Below are 19,202 nucleotides of genomic sequence, written 5' to 3'. Positions count from 1 at the left end.
CGTTTTCAGATGACACCAAGTTCGGCATGAGTTTTGATCTCCTTGAGGGTAGGAAGGCTCTGCAGAGGGATCTGGATAGGCTGGGCTGATGTGCGGAGGCCAGCAGTATGTGGTTCAACAAGGCTAACTGACAGGTCCTGTACTTGGGTTCAAACAACCCCATGCAGTGCTACAGGCTGGGGGAAGAGTGGCTGGAAAGCTGCCTGGCTGAAAGAAACCTCTGAGGACTGGATGATAGATGACTGAATATGAACCAGCAGTATGCTCACATGTCCTAGAAGGTCAACAGTATCCTGACTTGTATCAGAAATATTCTGGGCAGAAGGTATAGGGAAGTGATTGTCCCTCTGTACTCATCTCTGGTGAGGCCACACCTCAAATACTGTCTTCAGGTTTGAGCCCCTTGCTACAAGAAAGACATTGAGGTGCTAGAGCATGTCCAAATAACAGTAAAAGGAGCAATGGAAGGGTTTAGAGAAGTAGACTTACAAGGAGCATCTGAGGGACCTGGGGTTGTTGAGCCTGGAGAAAAGGGGACTTAGGGCAGATCTTATCATGATCTACAATTACCTTAAAGGGGGTTACAGCAAAGTGGGGACTGGCCTCTTCTCCCAAGCACCAAGTGTTAAGATGAGCGGAAATAGGCTCAAGTTGCTCCAGGGGAGGTTTATGTTGGATATTAGGAAAAATTTCTTCCCTCAAAGGGTTGTGAAGTATTGGAACAGGCTGCCCAGGGAAGTAGTTGAATCACCATCCTTGGAGATCTTCAAAAAGCTTAGAGACATGGGTTAATGGTGAAGTTAGCAATGCTAGGGAAAAGGTTGAGCATACCATGTGTCTGCCAGCAATACCACTTCCAGCTGCATTCTTGAGAGGTCAGTGTTCTAAGGCTCCTCTTTCCACCAAGATACCTTCACACATGAAGAATTCCCAGACTACTCCCAGCTGTTATAATTGCCTTGCCTCTTCATGAAAGCCAAAAGGACATTATCTAAGGATGAATCGCCCAGTGCATTTCTTCACAACATTCAAAAAGACTACACCACAGACATATCAAAAGACAATGTTTTTCCATCACATTATCAGGATGTAATATAAACCCTGTGAAGAGAATAAACAATATGCAGCTAAGTTATACACATGAACATTTTTGAGCATTCATAATAGTAAGGCATATAAGGTAGATAGTAAGGAATGAATTCCCCGGAAGGCTCTCCCAAAGATCCCAATACAAGCTCATACCATATGAAACTGTAAATTTAAAGGTCTTAATATGGGACCCTTAGTCATGCTAAGTCTTGCGAGCACTGAAGACAGATTCAGTTTGAGCTTCTGTTTCATTTCCCTTATTCACAAAAATTTGTCTTCAGATGGTTGATAATAGCTTCTCAAGGGAGGTAACGATTTGCTGCTAAACCACTTAAACATATGCAATTCTTCCATATTTGCTGGAAGAATTTCCAAACTACTCCCAACTGTTATGATTGCCTTCTCTCTTCATAACAGGCAGAGGGACATCATCAAAGAACCAACTGCCTAGCCCCTTTCTTCACATGCAACATGGATAGCAACAAAGATGATTTTTTTCTCACCACATTATCGTGATGTAATACAAACATTATGAAGAGAATAAATGATATGTAGCAGGGTTATACACATGGATATTTTTCAGTATTCACAATAGGAGGGCATGTAAAGTAGATAGTAGGGAATGAATTCTAGTGAAGGCAACCCCCCAAAAAAAACAAAACAAGCTCAATAACATACCACAGGCAAAACCTATTGAGCAAACAGACTTGAAAGTGCATAAACAACAGATGTGTGTGGAATGAAATTACTAAAAGAAGCAGAGAAAACATCTGTCCTTCTACAGCCCCTCAGAAAACATTCCCCCAACCTGACACATCAAACCTTCCACAATTTCATTACTTTTCTTTCACCCTCAGAATCTGCAAGAACATCTCACCAAAGGAAGTGTTGAACAGCCCTTTTCCCAATACCGCACACCGCACACAGCCACACCATCCAAGTATACCATGAAGGGAGCTACATTTCTCTGCAAGTTTCTAAGGCCTACTAAAGAGATAAGGGGAAAGACAGAGAGGATTCGTTCTCCAGACACTGGGTCATCATAAATATATGTGTAAAGGAATGTCCCTCTCCTTTTAGAGCATAGGCTGCTCCACGCAGACATGCCTCTTCTACTAACATTATGTTTACATCCACTACGCAGAGAAATAAAAAATGGAAGAGAACGGACAAGTACTCAGAAGTCCCCATCCTTCTACACCAGCTCTGACTGTTGAAATATTCAGATCGTGGTTTATATGAGCAAGGCCCATGAACACATAACACATTCATCAACAAGGCTATGCTGCTACTGAACACTCAACCTACACACACAGACAAAAGACCAGGAAGCAAGCAGCACAAGGAAGCATTCAAAGAGAAAGTCTGGTAAAGGAAATCACCGTGAATGTGGCACAGTCTTCTCTCTGCACAGGAAAATGCCTCCCTAGATCATCAAGAAATGACGCAGGTGTCATGCTGCAAGCAAAGCCCTACAGTTTTCGTCTGGACTTCATTTCTATAAATGTCCATCTGCTCTCTTCCGTTGTTCCATGATATAGCCTGCATATCTCCAATGAATATAAGTCTTGTGAGCACTGAAGATAGATTCAGTTTGAGCTTCTGTTTCATTTCCCTTATACACAAATATTTGTCTCCTGATGGATGATAGGCCATTCTCAAGGGAGATAACGATTTGATGCAATAGTAACTTTGTATTTACAGATGTAAAAGGCCTATCCAGAAATGTGAAATATGAAGCACAAGCTTCATGAAAACAAAGGCCCGAAAATGGAATTGCAACTAGGGAGAAACGCTATAGCACAATGCAGATATAGGTGGATTAAGGAGGATTTTCACAGGTATTAGAAGCCATTATACACAGACATCATAGCTCTACATACACACTTTCTCTGCAGAACATTTTAGCATCAGAAGATTAGCATTGCCTTTCAGGACAGCAAAACCAGGATCAAATGGTGCAAAAATGCTGCAGGCATTGTCAAAATTATGAAATCAAACTTAATATATGCTACAGAAATTGCCATTCACAATAAAATCATACCATTGCCCAAACAATATCACTGCTGACACACCTTCTTTTCAAATTCAGAACTGACCTCTCAGCCTCATTTCTCTACATTCACAGCAATCAGTTGCACCACTCTCAATAAAAAACTTCTAACTATACGTTGACCAGGAATAAGGGCTTATCATTCAGGGACATTTTAGGGAAACATAAAGATATCAAAGCATCTGACCGCACAGCAGTAAACTTTCAAGATGTGTATGCAAACAACTTCCCCCGTCCAACAGTTAATAACAGATCTTCTAGTCTTTTCAGGGTTCTCTTCCACATTGAGGCCTACTTTTTACATTGACAACAAACAAGGCAAAATTGCCAAAACTGCAGGAGAAGAAATGGACTTCACTCTCACTCTTCAGAACCCATTCCTCAATCACACCAAATATTATGCAACACAAATTAAAGTGAAGAAGCCAAGACACAGCTGTTGCAATACCATGTGACTGCTAGCAAAGCCTCTCCCATTCTTGAGAGGTCAAGGATCCACACTCCTATTACCTCCAACAAAATTTGCCTTCCACAAATAGCACTTTTCAAATAAAACATTTCTGATCGTCTTTCATCTTTACACACAAACAGACATTTCTTTAATCTGAACATCTTCATACAGCAACAGAAAATTTGCTTTGAGTACAGAGGAGAAGAAGGCAAAAGAAACATGCGACCATTTAGATTTTATTTGAAGACAACCTCACAGTACTTATCAAGCACATGGGATATTGGGATGATGTATCCTAATCACCTGATAAACTCAAGTGAAGATATACTCAGAATAGCGAAAAATGAAAGGAAAACCTGCATGACACATGTCAGGGGATGAAATGAGCCAACACATGGCATGGCAGAAAAAAGATAGAAGCCCATTTAGAGCAGGGTTGAAGCAAAAATCCCCCTCTTGTCTCCTGCCTTCCACACCAAGTGTAACACTGGGGGACAGACAGACACCCACAACAAGCTGAGCACGGAAGCTGTCTCTTGATCAGCAGCAAACCTCCCCGGCCGGGAAGGAGAGCGGGGAGGGAAAGGCAAAGAGCAGGAAGGAAGGCAAGCGCCGAGACGGAGGGCGTCGCGGTGTCCGGAGCCACTCACCGGGAGGGCGTCGGGCCGTGCGCCGCGGGCGCCGGCAGCGTCGTCCCCGAGCAGCGGCGCGGCCTTGTCGGGCGGCGGCCGGGCCGGGAGGGTGTTGCAGCAGCTGTCGGCCGCCCAGCGCCGCTGGCTCTTGCGCGAGTCGGCGGTGAGCGACACCTCGTGCGAGTAGGAGTGCAGGAAGGCGCGGACGCCGTCGATGCCCACGAAGTGCGAGGCCGGGACGCCGCGCAAGGCGCCGCTGGCCGGCGGCAGCAGCTGCGAGCGGCGCCAGCGCCGCAGGCGCAGCGCCAGCAGCAGCAGCAGGAAGGCGAGGAAGAGGCAGGACACGGCCGCCACGGCCAGCACCAGCCAGCGCGTCAGGCTGCCGGCGGGCTCGGCCGGCGCCGCCGCGCTGCCCAGCTCCGAGAGCAGCTCGGCCACGCTCTCGGCCAGCACCACCGTCAGCGTGGCCGTGGCCGACAGCGCCGGCCGGCCCTGGTCCTTCACCACCACCACCAGGCTGTGCCTGGGCGCGTCGCGGGCCAGCGGCGAGCGCGCCGTGCGCACCTCGCCGCTGTGCAGCCCCACGCGGAAGAGCCCCGGCTCCGTCGCCTTGGCCAGCTCGTAGGACAGCCACGCGTTCTGCCCCGCGTCCGCGTCCACCGCCACCACCTTGGCCACCAGCGCGCCGGGCTCCGCCGAGCGCGGCGCCAGCTCCACGCCCGTCCAGCCCGCGCCCGGAGCCGCCGCCGCCGCCGCCGCCGGCGGGTACAGCACCTGCGGCGCGTTGTCGTTCTCGTCCACGATCAGCAGCCGCACCGACACGTTGCTGCTCAGCGCCGGCGCGCCGCCGTCCTCCGCCCGCACCCACAGCCCCACCTCGCGCACCTCCTCGTAGTCGAACGAGCGCAGCGCGTACAGCGCGCCCGTCTCCGCCTGCACCGACACGTAGGACGAGAGCGGCGCGCCCCGCACACGCCCCTCCGCCAGCCGGTACCGCACGCGCGCGTTCTGCCCCCAGTCCGCGTCCCACGCCCGCACCGTCAGCACCAGCGCGCCCTCGGCGTTGTTCTCGGCCAGACGGGCGCTGTAGCGCGCCTCCGCGAACACCGGCGCGTTGTCGTTCACGTCCAGCACGCGCAGCGCCAGCACCGCGCTGCTCCGCAGCGACGGCGACCCGCCGTCCGCCGCCCGCACCGTCACGTTGTACTCCGACACCTCCTCCCGGTCCAGCTCCCGCGCCGTCACCACGCTGTAGTAGCTGCCCACCGAGCTCCGCAGGCGGAACGGCACGTCGCCGACCAGCGAGCAACGCACCTCGCCGTTGGCGCCCGAGTCCCGGTCCTGCACGTGCAGCAGGGCCACCACCGTCCCCGACGGCGCGTCCTCCGAGATCTCGCTCAGCGCTGACCGCAACGAAATCTCGGGCGCGTTGTCGTTCACGTCGGTCACCGAGATCGCCACCTTTGCCGTGTCGAAAAGCTCCCCGCTATCCCGTGCCTGCACCCTGAATTCGTAGGAGTCGCCTTCCTCGAAGTCCAGACTCCTCACCAGCCTGATCGATCCCGTCTCGGAATCCAGGTGGAAGATTTTTGATGCCAGGTCTGTCGCCTTTTTAAGCGAGTATTTCACGTAGCCGTTGAGCCCGTCGTCGGCGTCGGTGGCCGTGAGGGTGAGGAGTGTGGAACCAACGGGCACGTCCTCGGGCACGCGCACCGCGTACACCGCCTGGCTGAACACGGGCGCGTTGTCGTTGGCGTCCAGCACAGACACGCGGATGCGCGCCGTGCCCGTCCGAGACGGCTCGCCGCCGTCGCTCGCCATCAGCACCAGCTCGTGAAACGCCGCCTCCTCCCGGTCCAGCGCCTTGGCCAGCACCAGCTCGGGACGCTTCTCGCCGTCGGCTCCCGCCTGCACGGACAGCGAGAAGTGCTCGTCGCCGCTCAGCTCGTAGCTCTGCAGGGAATTCACTCCCACGTCCGGGTCGTGAGCCTCGGCCAGGGGAAAACGCGACCCTGGAGCTGTCATCTCGTTCATTCTAAGTTCATTTTCTTCCTCTCCGAAGCTTGGCGCGTTGTCGTTAATGTCCGTGATTTCCACTTCGATCCCGTAGACCTTCATCTCGCCCTCCACGATCACCTCACAGCGCAGCACGCATCGCTCCACCAGCCGGCACAGCTGCTCTCGGTCTAGCCTCTCCGCCGTCACCAGGTGGCCGCTGTTCGCATGCAGAGCGAAATACCGCGTCCTATCTGCCGACACCACTCGGGCGCCGCGGTCGCGGAAAACCGCCAGCTGCAGCGCCAGGTCCTTGGCCACGTCGCCCACGAAAGAGCCCTTGGGCAGCTCCTCGGGCACCGAGTAGCGCAGCTGCCCCCACGCCGCCTCCCACGCCGCCACCAACACGCAGCACAGCAGCGCTCGCTGCCTCCGGCCCCAGCGCCCTTCTCTCGCCGCCCACATCTCCGCCACGGCCCCGCCGCCACCGGACGCCCGCCGACAGCTCCCCGCCGCCGCCCCGACTCTTCGCCTGCGGCTCCGGATCAGACTGTTGCTCCCGTTTCGTTTCCCGGCCCCGGTTCCGGCCCCGCCGCCGCCCGCTCTCGCCGGCCCCTCCACCTCACTGTAGCTCGGCTCCGCACCGCGGGGCCGCTCGCAGCCCGCCCGGCCGCCGACACAGCGAGCGAGCCGGGCCGCAGCGGGCGGGGCTGGCTGCAGCGCTCCGCTCCTTCCTCTCCTCCGTGGTGAACAGCGGCGCCCGCAGCCGCCGCCCGGCACTGCACGCACGGCTCACACCGAGTGCCGCCGCCGAAGCCTCAAACCTTCGGTCCCCGCGGACGCGGCGTCACAGGACATTGCCCTGCGACACGGCCCAGAGTCGGTGCGTTTGTCTCCACAACACCTTCTTCTCTTGCAGGGTTCGACATAATCCTTTCTCTTGTTTACTGTAGTCATGACCAGAGAAAAGGAAGAGGGCTCCTCTGGTTGTCTTTGCTCTACGACATGGCAAGTAGATTTATACGTTTGATTCAAGTTCTCAGTAATTCTCAATCTTATCCCGGTTTTGCTAAAGTACTATCTCTTCAGTGAATTGCGATGGCTCCTGCCTTTGGTTCCGCAACACTTTATTTTCTCCATTGATAAGACTGAAGACCCGAACGGTGTTCAGGGCACTCATGAGCAGAGTGAAGGCGGGGGGTTCCTCTGGCTGTCTTCGTTCTACCGCATGGTAAGTAGAATTATTCATGCTAATTTGCCCTTAAGTTGTTAGACTTAACCCAGTATTGGAGAAACACCCTGTCCTCCACGTTTTTCAGAGGTTATTCTTGCTGTCCTTCTTGACTGAAAGTTTCTTCAGCTTTCCAACTATATATAAGCATATAAATTCAGTGTAGTTGTAATTCGTGCTGTTGTTTCAATGTCAACAACCGATACGAAAGAGTTCCCCCTGTAAGGGTGCAGCATCAAGGAACCAGCATCTCCTCTCAGCATTCTGAGCAGGCTGTGGACTCACTCCACATCCCTGCTACTGAGCAAACTAGTTGGGGCACTCACCACTGATCAGTTTCCCCCACTATAAATACAGTCTTGGAGACCACAACACCTGAAGACCTGTTTTTGCTTCTGCTCAGTTAAATGGATTTCCAGAAAAATGCCTACCCGTACAACAGAAGAAAACCCCACGGCATTCACTGTGAAGGTAGCAGAGAACCACAGGAAATGACTACAGTATATGCATGACAAAAACAGTATTGTAATCAATTATTGAACAGGTATACCTCTCGCCATATGTCACACATATCAACGCATATCACTGACATTTAATTGAAAGAGAAATATATCAAAGTATTTCTCTCCACATTTGGATACATTCAAGGTCTGGAAGGAGACTGCTTCCCCAGTCCCACAATTCTAATAGATCTTCCAGTCTTTTTAGGGTTCTCTGCCACACTGAGTGGCTCTGCCATACACTTTAGACATCAGCATCAAAGACAAAGATGTGAAAATTACAAAAGTGAAGGACTTCACTGTCACTCTACAGACGTCCTTTTTTAATCTGCCCTAACTTTATCTAAAATGAAATTCAAGGGATGCACCTGCAACACTCAGGAGGACTACAAAGATGTTTGAGGCTGTTCATGGAGAAAATTTGAAAGGCCAAAGCCCAACAGGGGCTCAAGCTGGCTACAGCTCTTAAAGACAATAGGTATGTTTTTATAAGTAGATAAACAAAAATACAAGGACTAGGGAGAATCTCCATCCTTTAGTGCATTTGAGGGGAAACACAGTGACAAGAGATGAGCTCTTTAAACCTTTTCTTGCCTCAGGCTTTAGCAGCAAGAACAATTTTTCTCTGGGTACCCCGTCCCTTGACCACCTTGTAGATAGGAATGGGGACCAGAAACAAGCCCTCATAATCCATGAGGAAATGGTCAGCAACATGCTAAAACACTTAGACATATGCAACTCTATGTGGCCAGAAGGGATCCACCTGAGGGTACTGAGGGAGTTGGTGGAAGTGATCACCAACACACTCTCTGTCACTTAATAGAAGTCCTGGATATCCAATGAGGTTCGTGCCGACTGGTGGCTAGTAAATGTGACACCCATGTATAAGAAGGGCCTGAAGGACCATCTGTGAAACTACAGGCCTGTCAGTCTGACATCAATTCCAGGGAAAGCTCATGGACCTTATTATCTTTACTGCCGTCACTTAGCACTTACAGGACAACCGGGCGATCAGGCCCAGTCAGCATGAGTTTATCAAAGGCAGATCCTCCTTGATGAACATGATCTCCTTCTATGACAAGGTGACATGTCAGTGGATGAGGGAAAGGCTGTGGAGCTACCTTGACATCAGTAAGGCTTTTGAACACTGTTTCCCACAACATTCTCCTGGAGAAAATGGCTGCTCATGGCTTGGACAGGTGTACGCTTCGTTGGCTTAAAAACTGGATGGAGGGCCAGACAAAAAGACTCTGGTGAATGAGGTTAAATCCAGTTCAAGGCCAATCACTCATGGTATTGCCCAGGGCTCAGTATAGGGACCAGTTATCTTCAGTATCTGTATCAATATCTGGACAAGGGGATCAAGTGCACCCTCTGTATCTTTTCAGATGACATAAAGTTAGTCATGAGTGTTCATCTGCTCAAGGGTAGGAAGGCCCTGCAGATGGATCTGGATAGGCTGGTCCAATGGGCCAAGTCCAGCAGTATCTGGTTCAACAAGGCTACGTGACAGGACCTGTACTGCATTCATACTACATTCAGTTTTGGGCCCCTCACTACAGGAAAGAAATCGAGGTGCTGGAGAAGGTCCAAAGAAGGGTAATGGAGCTGTTGAAAGGTCTAGAGAACAAGTCGTATCATGAGCAGCTAAGGGAGCTGGTTTTTTTTGTGTTTTTTTTAGCCTAGAGAAAAGGGGACTCATAGAAGCCTTTATCATGATCTACACTTACCTTACAGGAGGGCTACAGCAAAGAGGGAATCGGCCTGTTTTCCTAGGCAGCAAGTGATAAGAGGATGGGAGATGGCCTCAAATTGTGCCAGGGGAGTTTTAGGTTAGATATTAGGAAAAAAGTTTCCCTGAAGGTGTTGTGAAGTAGTGGTACAGGCTGCCCAGGGAAGTAGTTGAGTCACCATCATTGGAGGTCTTCAAAAAGTGTGTAGATGTAGAGCTTAGTGACATGGTTTAATGGCAGACTTGGCAGTGCTAGGTTAAAGATTGGGCTAGATGATCTAAGAAGTCTTTCCAACCTAAATGATTCCAGGATTCTATGAAAACGGCTGTTGTCATAGCACGTGTCTGCTAGCGAAACCACTTCCAGCTCCATTCTTGGGAGGTCATTGTTCAAGGGCTCCTCCTTTCAGCAAGAGACATTGACATATAAAGAATTCCCAAACTACTCTCAACTGGTTGCCTTCCCTCCTCATGACAGCCAGAAGGACATCATCAAAGGACCAATCGCCCAGTGCATTTCTTCACAATGTGCACAAGAACTACACCGTGGAGAACTCCAAAGAATTTTTTTTTCATCACATAAACATGACATAATAAAAATTTTTGAAGAGAATAAGTGGTATTCAGCTAGTTTATACACATATACTTTTTTCTGTATTCAAAGTAGTAGAGCATGTAAGGTAGATAGTAGGGAAGGAATTCCCCAGAAGACTCTCCCAAAGTTCCCAAAAAAATCTCAAAAATATTTCTCAGGAAAAACCTATTGAGCAGACAGACTTCAAAGCACATAAACCACAGTTACGTGTGGAATGAAATAAATAAAACTAGCAGAGAAAGAAGTATCTGTCCTTCTACAGGCACTCACAGAACATTCCCCCAATATATCCCCTCAAACCTTCCACAACTTCAATGCTTTTCTTTCACCCTCAGAATTTGCAAGCAAATCTCACCGAAGTGTGAACCAAAGTTCAACAGAGCATTTCCCAATACCAAACACCGTGCACAACCACACCATCAAGGGACGTGCATTTCTCTGCACGTTTCTAAGCCTACTAGAGGGATAAAGGACAGAGAGGAGCCTTTCTCCAACAGACACTGGGTCATCATAAATGTATTTGTAAGGGAACTTCCTTCTTTAAGAGCATGTGCTGCTCCACACAGACATGACTCTTCCACTAAAGTCATATTTACATCCACTTCCCAGACACAAAAAAATAAAAAGGAAGAGAACACATAAGTACCCTTACATCTCCACCCTTCCACACCAGCTCTGTTTCTGTTGAAATACTCTGCTAGTGGTTTACATGGGCAAGGCACATGAACAGACAGCACATTCTTCAACACAGCTTTGCTGCTACTGATAACTCATCCTACGTACCTAGACAAAAGACCAGGAGAAGATAAAATCGGAGAAGAAGCACAAGGAAGCACCCAAAGAGAAATTGTGGTAGAGAAACTAACCAGGAGGTTGTCACAGGCTTTTCTGCTGGCACCAGATTTCCTCTCCAGGGCACCTGGAAGTCAAGGAGGTCTTTCTTGCAACTACACATTGGGGGACTTTATTGCAAGAAAAGTGCATCACCTCATATCAATTTTTCTATGATGTGGTCCATTCATCTCCAATGAATACGGAACTGTAAAGGCCTTAACCTGGGACCCATTCTCATGTTAGTGGAGGACTACACTGTCACTCTACAGGCATTCTTCTTCGCGCTGCCCAAGCATTATGCTTAATGAGATTCAAGTGATCGACCTGCAACATGGCAGCTCTCATCTCACATATCTTCTAGCAAAGACACTTCCAGAACCATTCCTCAGATGACAATGTTCAAAGATTATGATGAGAAATCAAAGCCTCCAAGGCCACTACACACATGAAGAATTCCCAGACTACTCCCAGTGTTATGATTGCCTTCCCTCTTCATGACAGCCAGAAGGACATCATCAAAAGACCAATTGGTGACCCCTTTTCTCCACAATGGGCACAAAGACTACACCATGGACAATTTTCTTTTCACCACATTATCAAGATATAATAATAAACACTGTGAAGAGAATAAATGATATGCAGCTAAAGGGACATTTCTGAGTATTCATAGTATTAGGACATGTAAGGTAGAAAGTAGGGAATGAATTCCCCAGAACGTTCTCCTGAAGCTTCCAACAAAGGAAAAATAGCAATTCTAATGCCAAATCTACTCATCAGGAAGATTTCAAAGTGCATGAACTACGGCTGTGTGCCTAATGGATCAATCACAAGGTGAGAGAGAAAGGTCTGTTCTTCTACAGCACCTCATAAAGAGTTTACTTACCGTTTCCTCTCTAACCTTCAACATCTTTAATAAATTTCTTTCACCCTCAGAATTTCCAAGCATGTCTCACCAACGGAAAAATGAGCAGACCATTTCCCAGTACCACTCACTGCATACAACCACGCCATCAAGGTATACCAAGAAGGGAGGTGTATTTCTTCATAATTTTCTAAAGCACACCAAAGATCTAAGAGGAAAGAGAGAGGAGACACCCTTCAGCAGAATCTGGGTCATCAGGATTGTCTCTGGACGGCAATCTCCCCCTCCTTTAAGCATATGCACTGCTCCACACATATACGCCTCTTCCACTGACATCATATTTAGATCCAGTCCCTGGAAGCAAAAATGGAACAGAAATTACAAGCACCATCACATCTACAGACTAACACCCCAGGTCTAACTCAGATGAAATACCCAGCTAGTGACTTACATGGGCAAGGCCCATGAACACATAACACATTCCCCAACAAAGCTATGCTGGTACTGATAACTCAACCAACACACCTAGACAAAAGACCAGGCAAAGAAAGCACGAGGAAGACAAGCATCACAAGGAAGCATTCAAAGAGAAAGTGAGAAAATCACTGTGACTGTGGCACAGTCTTCTCTCTGCACAGGAAAATTCCTCTCTAGAACACAAAGAAATCACTGAGGTCTTAAGCTGCAAGAAAAGCCCTAGAGTGTTCATTTGGACTTCATTTCATGAAAAGTGCATCAGCTGTCATCCGTTTTTCCATGAGGTGGCCTACTCATCTCGAAAAAATATAAACCTGTAAATGGAAAGGCCTTAATATGGGACGCTTTCTTATGCTAAGCCTTCTGAGCAATGAAGACAGATTCAGTTTGAGCTTCTGTTTCATTTCCCGTATACACAAATATTTGTCTCCAGATGGCTGATAAGAACATCTCAAGGCAGATAAGGATTCGCTGCAATACAAACTCCACATTTTCAAAAGGCCTATCCAGAAATGGGAAATATAAAGAACAACCTTCCTGAAAACAAAGGCCTGAAAATTGAATTACACTAAGGAAAAACCCTACAGCACAATGCAGATATGGGTGGATTAACGAGGATTTTCACAGGTATTAAAAGCCATTATACAGAGACAGTGTAACTCTACATACACAGTTTCTGAGCAGAACATTTTGGTATCAGAAGATTGGCATTGCCTTTTAGGACAACCAAAAGCAGTACAAAATCATTCATAAATGCTACAGGAATTGGCATTCACAATGAAGTCAAACCTCTGCCCAAACAATATCTCTGCAGACACAACTATTTTCCAAATTCAGAACAGGCCTTTCACCCTCATTCATCTACATTCACAGCATTAAGTTGTACCACTCTCAATAAACAATTTCTAGCTGTATTTTGGCCAAAGATAAGGGCTTATCATTCAGGGATATTTTAGGGAAACATAAGGATATCAAAGGCTTTGACTGCACAGCAGTAAACTTTCAAGATATGTATGGAAACAAGGCTACACTGCTACTGAGAACTCAACCAACACGTAAACAAAAGACAAGGAAAAGATAAAATGAGAGAAGCAGCGCAAAGAGAAAATGTGATAGATAAAATCACTAAGAATGTGGCAGAGTCTTCTCTCTGCACAGAAAAATGCTTACCTAGATCACCAAGAAATTACTGAGGTCTTAAGCTGTAAGGAAAGCCCTAGAGAGGTCATCTCAACTTCATTTCTAGAAAATTTCATGAGCTCTCTTCCACTTTTCCATGATGTGGCCTGCTCATCTCCAATTAATATGAAATTGTAAATGTAAAGGCCTTCCTATGGGGCCCTTTCTCATAGAAAGTCTTGTGAGCAATTAAGACAGATTTGGTTTGACCTTCTGTTTTGTTTCCTTTATACATGAATAATTGTCTCCAGATGGCTGATAAGACCTTCTCAAGGGAGAGAAGGATTTGCTGCAATACAAACTTCACATTTTCCAATGTAAAAGGCCTACCTAGAAATGAGAAATATGAAGCACAACCTTCTTGCAAACAAAGCACTGAAAACGGAATTACAACTAGGAAGAAATGCTATACCTCAATGCAGATATAGGTTGGTTAATGAGGATTTTCACAGTTATCAGAAGCCATTATACTGACATCGTAGCTCTACATACACAGTTTCTGTGCAGAACATTTTGTTATCAGAAGATTAGCATTGTTTTTCAGGGTTGTGAAACCTGGATAAAATGGTGCATAAATGCTACAGAAATTGGACTTCACAATGAAATCAAACCACTGCTCAAACAATATCACTGCTGACACATCAATTTTCCACATTTAGAGCCTCACACCCTCAATCCTCTACATTCACAGTTTTGCACCACTTTCAAGAACCAGGTTCTAAATGTATGTTGACAGTAATAAGGGCTTATCATTCAGGGACATTTTAAGGAAACGTAAGGATATCAAAGATTTGACTGCCCAGCAGTAACCTTTCAAGTTATGTATGCAAACAGCTCCCCCAGGTCCAACAATAAATAATAGACTCCAAGTCTTTTCAGGGTTCTCTGCCACAATAAGGCCAAGTTTTGACATTGACAACAAAGGGAAAAATGCCAAAACTGCAGGACATGAAAAGGACTTCACTCTCACTCTTCAGACTCCATTCTTCAATCTCACCAAATATTATGCAACACAAATCCGAGTGATGAAGCCACAACAAAGCTGCTGCCACATCCTGAGCCTACTAGCAAAGCCTGCTCCTTTCTTGGGAGGTCAATGTTCACACACTCCTCTTTTCTCCAACAACCCTTCACATACAACACTTCCAGCTTCTAACTGTATGTCGGACACTAATAAGGGCTTATCATTCAGCGATATTTTAGGGAAACATAAGGATACCAATGCCTTTGACTGCACAGCAGTAAACTTTCCAGTTATGTATGGAAACAGGTCCCACAGTTCAAAAATTAATAAAAGATCTTCCAGCCTTTACAGGGTTCTCTGCCACACTGAGGCCTACTTTTGACATTGATAACAAACAATGCAAAAATGCAAAAACTGCAGACCATGAAAAGAACTTCACTCTCAGTCTTGACACCCCATTCCTAAATCTAAACAAATATTATAGAACTGAATTTCAGGCAATGAAGACAGGATACAGCTGTTGCAATAGCATGTGCCTGCTAGTAAAGCTTCTTCAATTCTGATGAGGTCAATGCTCAAACACTCCTCTTTCCTCCAAAACCCTTTCACACACAGCAAAACATGAATAGAACATTTAGGATTGTCTTTCTGATATTCATTACAGGAAAACATACATTTCTGTCCTAAAGAAGATCTTCATGCAATAAAGATACACTGGATAGAGAATAGAGGAGAAGCAGACAAATGAAACATGGTCATATTAAGATTCTTTTTAAGACAGCCTCACACTACTGATCATGCACATGGGATATCGGGATGATGTACCCTAACCACCTGATAATCTCAAGTTACTCAGTTTACTCAGAATAGGTAAAAACAAAAGGAAAACTGGCATGATACATGCCAGGAGATGAAATGAGCAACCACATGGCAGGGGGAAAAAAGTTAGAAGTCAAGAGCATGTAGACTTGCTCACCTAGAGCAGAGTTGCAGGTGAAAGACCTCTTTCATCTCCCAACTTCCACACCAAGTGTAACACTGGCATCAGAGCCCACGCTTGGCTCCCTTGAGCTAGGGGCAGCAACCCACAGCCTGCTACCAATCAAAGTTGTCCCTTGCACAGCAGCAAACCTCACCAGCTGGGAAGGAGAGCAGGGAGGGAAAGGCAAGGAGGAGGATGGGAGGCAAGCGCGCAGAAGGAGGGCATCGTGGTGTCCGGAGCCACTCACCGGGAGGGCGTCGGGCTGTGCGCCGCGGGCGCCGGCAGCGTCGTCCCCGAGCAGCGGCGCGGCCTTGTCGGGCGGCGGCCGGGCCGGGAGGGTGTTGCAGCAGCTGTCGGCCGCCCAGCGCCGCTGGCTCTTGCGCGAGTCGGCGGTGAGCGACACCTCGTGCGAGTAGGAGTGCAGGAAGGCGCGGACGCCGTCGATGCCCACGAAGTGCGAGGCCGGGACGCCGCGCAAGGCGCCGCTGGCCGGCGGCAGCAGCTGCGAGCGGCGCCAGCGCCGCAGGCGCAGCGCCAGCAGCAGCAGCAGGAAGGCGAGGAAGAGGCAGGACACGGCCGCCACGGCCAGCACCAGCCAGCGCGTCAGGCTGCCGGCGGGCTCGGCCGGCGCCGCCGCGCTGCCCAGCTCCGAGAGCAGCTCGGCCACGCTCTCGGCCAGCACCACCGTCAGCGTGGCCGTGGCCGACAGCGCCGGCCGGCCCTGGTCCTTCACCACCACCACCAGGCTGTGCCTGGGCGCGTCGCGGGCCAGCGGCGAGCGCGCCGTGCGCACCTCGCCGCTGTGCAGCCCCACGCGGAAGAGCCCCGGCTCCGTCGCCTTGGCCAGCTCGTAGGACAGCCACGCGTTCTGCCCCGCGTCCGCGTCCACCGCCACCACCTTGGCCACCAGCGCGCCGGGCTCCGCCGAGCGCGGCGCCAGCTCCACGCCCGTCCAGCCCGCGCCCGGAGCCGCCGCCGCCGCCGCCGCCGGCGGGTACAGCACCTGCGGCGCGTTGTCGTTCTCGTCCACGATCAGCAGCCGCACCGACACGTTGCTGCTCAGCGCCGGCGCGCCGCCGTCCTCCGCCCGCACCCACAGCCCCACCTCGCGCACCTCCTCGTAGTCGAACGAGCGCAGCGCGTACAGCGCGCCCGTCTCCGCCTGCACCGACACGTAGGACGAGAGCGGCGCGCCCCGCACACGCCCCTCCGCCAGCCGGTACCGCACGCGCGCGTTCTGCCCCCAGTCCGCGTCCCACGCCCGCACCGTCAGCACCAGCGCGCCCTCGGCGTTGTTCTCGGACAGACGGGCGCTGTAGCGCGCCTCCGCGAACACCGGCGCGTTGTCGTTCACGTCCAGCACGCGCAGCGCCAGCACCGCGCTGCTCCGCAGCGACGGCGACCCGCCGTCCGCCGCCCGCACCGTCACGTTGTACTCCGACACCTCCTCCCGGTCCAGCTCCCGCGCCGTCACCACGCTGTAGTAATTGTCCAGAGCCCGCTCCAGGCGGAACGGCACGCTCTCCACGATGCTGCACCGCACCTCGCCGTTGGCGCCCGAGTCCCGGTCCTGCACGTGCAGCAGGGCCACCACCGTCCCCGACGGCGCGTCCTCCGAGATCTCGCTCAGCGCCGATGACACAGTCAGCTCGGGCGCATTATCGTTCACGTCGATCACCGAGATCGAAACTGTAGCTGTGTCGAAAAGCTCCCCGCTATCCCGTGCCTGAACCACCAGTTCGTAGGAGTCGCCTTCCTCGAAGTCCAGGCTCCTCACCAGCCTGATCGATCCCGTCTCGGCATCCAGGTCAAGTACCTTCGAAGCTTTCGTGGAAATTTCTTTAAACGAGTATTTCACATTCGCGTTGATTCCCTCGTCGGCGTCGGTGGCCGTGAGGGTGAGGAGCGTGGAGCCAACGGGCACGTCCTCGGGCACGCGCACCGCGTACACCGCCTGGCTGAACACGGGCGCGTTGTCGTTGGCGTCCAGCACAGACACGCGGATGCGCGCCGTGCCCGTCCGAGACGGCTCGCCGCCGTCGCTCGCCATCAGCACCAGCTCGTGAAACGCCGCCTCCTCCCGGTCCAGCGCCTTGGCCAGCACCAGCTCGGGACGCTTCTCGCCGTCGGCTCCCGCCTGCACGGACAGCGAGAAGTGCTCGTCGCCGCTCAGCTCGTAGCTCTGCAGGGAATTCACTCCCACGTCCGGGTCGTTAGCCTTAGAGAGGGAAAACCGGGACCCGGGAGGTGTCATCTCGCTCATTTTCAATTCTGTTCCTGCCTCTCCGAACCTGGGCGCGTTGTCGTTAATGTCCGTGATTTCCACTTCGATCCCGTAAACTTTCATCTCGCCTTCCACGATCACTTCACAGCGCAACACACATCGCTGCACGCCCTCGCACAGCTGCTCTCTGTCTAGCCTCTCCGCCGTCACCAGGTGGCCGCTGTTCGCGTGCAGAGCGAAATACCGCGTCCTACCTCGGTCCAGGATGCGGGCGCCGCGGTCGCGGAAAACCGCCAGCTGCAGCGCCAGGTCCTTGGCCACGTCGCCCACGAAAGAGCCCTTGGGCAGCTCCTCGGGCACCGAGTAGCGCAGCTGCCCCCACGCCGCCTCCCACGCCGCCACCAACACGCAGCACAGCAGCGCTCGCTGCCTCCGGCCCCAGCGCCCTTCTCTCGCCGCGCACATCTCCGCCACGGCCCCGCCACCACCGGACGCCCGCCGACAGCTCCCCGCCGCCGCCCCGACTCTTCGCCTGTGGCTCTGGATCAGATTCTCGCTCCGGCTCCTATTTCAGCTCTGGCCCCGGCTCCAACCTCGCGGTCCTTCCGCCTCGCTGCAGCTCAGCTCTGCACCGCGGAGCCGCTCGTAGCCCGCCCGGCCGCCGACACAGCGAGCGAGCGAGCCGGGCCGCAGCGGGCGGGGCTGGCTGCAGCGCTCCGCTCCTTCCTCTCCTCCGTGGTGAACAGCGGCGCCCGCAGCCGCCGCCCGGCACTGCACGCACGGCTCACACCGAGCGCCGCCGCCCTGCCTCTTCCGCGGAAACCTTCGGGCGCCGCGGACACGGCGCCAGGGCACATTCCCCTGCGATACGGCCCAAAGCCTGTGCAGTTGTTTCCGCTACACTTTCTCTTCTTCGAGGAAAAGATCCTATGCATTCTGGTCTTCAGGGCGGTCATGAGCAGACTGAAGGCAGAAGGTTCCTCTGTCTTCCTTCTTCTTCATGGCAAGTAGAATTATTCATCTTAATTTGATCTCTAAATAGTTGTTAGTCTCAACCGTGTGTTGTAGATGTGCCATGTCCTCCAGCTGGGATTAGTTATGAAAGATGCTTAAGTACATTCATTTGCGAAAAATCCAAAGAAAGAGGAAGAGAATTTTCCAGCACTAAGTATCAACCATGTTTCCTTGGCTGTGTCATGCAGAATCAGTGGATCTCATTCTATACAGTAAGCATTCACATTCACATCTAATAGTTCTTATGGCACATCCAGCCCTATGCAATGCAGGACGTCAATCAGACTGGCAGGCCCTCTGTTGCCAGTACTCCTGGAGCTGAAAACATCCCACAGTGAGCTGGCATTGGCTAGAACCACTCCATGCTGTTTTGTACCATGTTCCTCTG

General features: G+C 50.9%; 3 protein-coding genes across 3 annotated transcripts in view; all 3 read right to left on the bottom strand.

Annotated features, from left to right (window-relative positions):
- The window catches only part of LOC106034313 (protocadherin gamma-C5-like), a 184,988-nt gene that overhangs the window by 116,576 nt on the left and 49,210 nt on the right, over positions 1 to 19,202 (bottom strand). The window lies entirely within an intron of this gene.
- LOC136786371 (protocadherin gamma-A10-like) lies at positions 1,060 to 18,309 on the bottom strand. The gene is made up of 2 exons (XM_066977073.1): positions 15,824 to 18,309; positions 1,060 to 1,101 (listed from the first exon to the last, which is right to left on the bottom strand). Exons 1-2 carry the CDS (start codon positions 18,263 to 18,265, stop codon positions 1,075 to 1,077), a joined length of 2,469 nt encoding a protein of 822 aa, XP_066833174.1. The 5' UTR covers positions 18,266 to 18,309; the 3' UTR covers positions 1,060 to 1,074.
- LOC136786366 (protocadherin gamma-A10-like) lies at positions 3,814 to 6,886 on the bottom strand. Its single transcript, XM_066977067.1, has one exon. It carries the CDS (start codon positions 6,683 to 6,685, stop codon positions 4,019 to 4,021), a length of 2,667 nt encoding a protein of 888 aa, XP_066833168.1. The 5' UTR covers positions 6,686 to 6,886; the 3' UTR covers positions 3,814 to 4,018.

Source organism: Anser cygnoides, chromosome 14 (genome assembly GCF_040182565.1).
Source record: "Anser cygnoides isolate HZ-2024a breed goose chromosome 14, Taihu_goose_T2T_genome, whole genome shotgun sequence".
Lineage (NCBI taxonomy): Eukaryota > Metazoa > Chordata > Aves > Anseriformes > Anatidae > Anser > Anser cygnoides.
Note: the sequence above shows the minus strand (reverse complement) of the source record. Positions and strands in the feature narration are given on the sequence as shown.

Bases quoted from the DNA above. Each gene is read 5' to 3' on its own strand.
- LOC136786371 (XM_066977073.1), bottom strand. From the start codon at position 18,265: ATGTGCGCGGCGAGAGAAGGGCGCTGGGGCCGGAGGCAGCGAGCGCTG. The intron at 1,102-15,823 runs GTGAGTGGCTCC...TTCTCTTCACAG, and splicing joins CACAGCCCGACGCCCTCCCG to GGTTTATATTACATCCTGAT.
- LOC136786366 (XM_066977067.1), bottom strand. From the start codon at position 6,685: ATGTGGGCGGCGAGAGAAGGGCGCTGGGGCCGGAGGCAGCGAGCGCTG.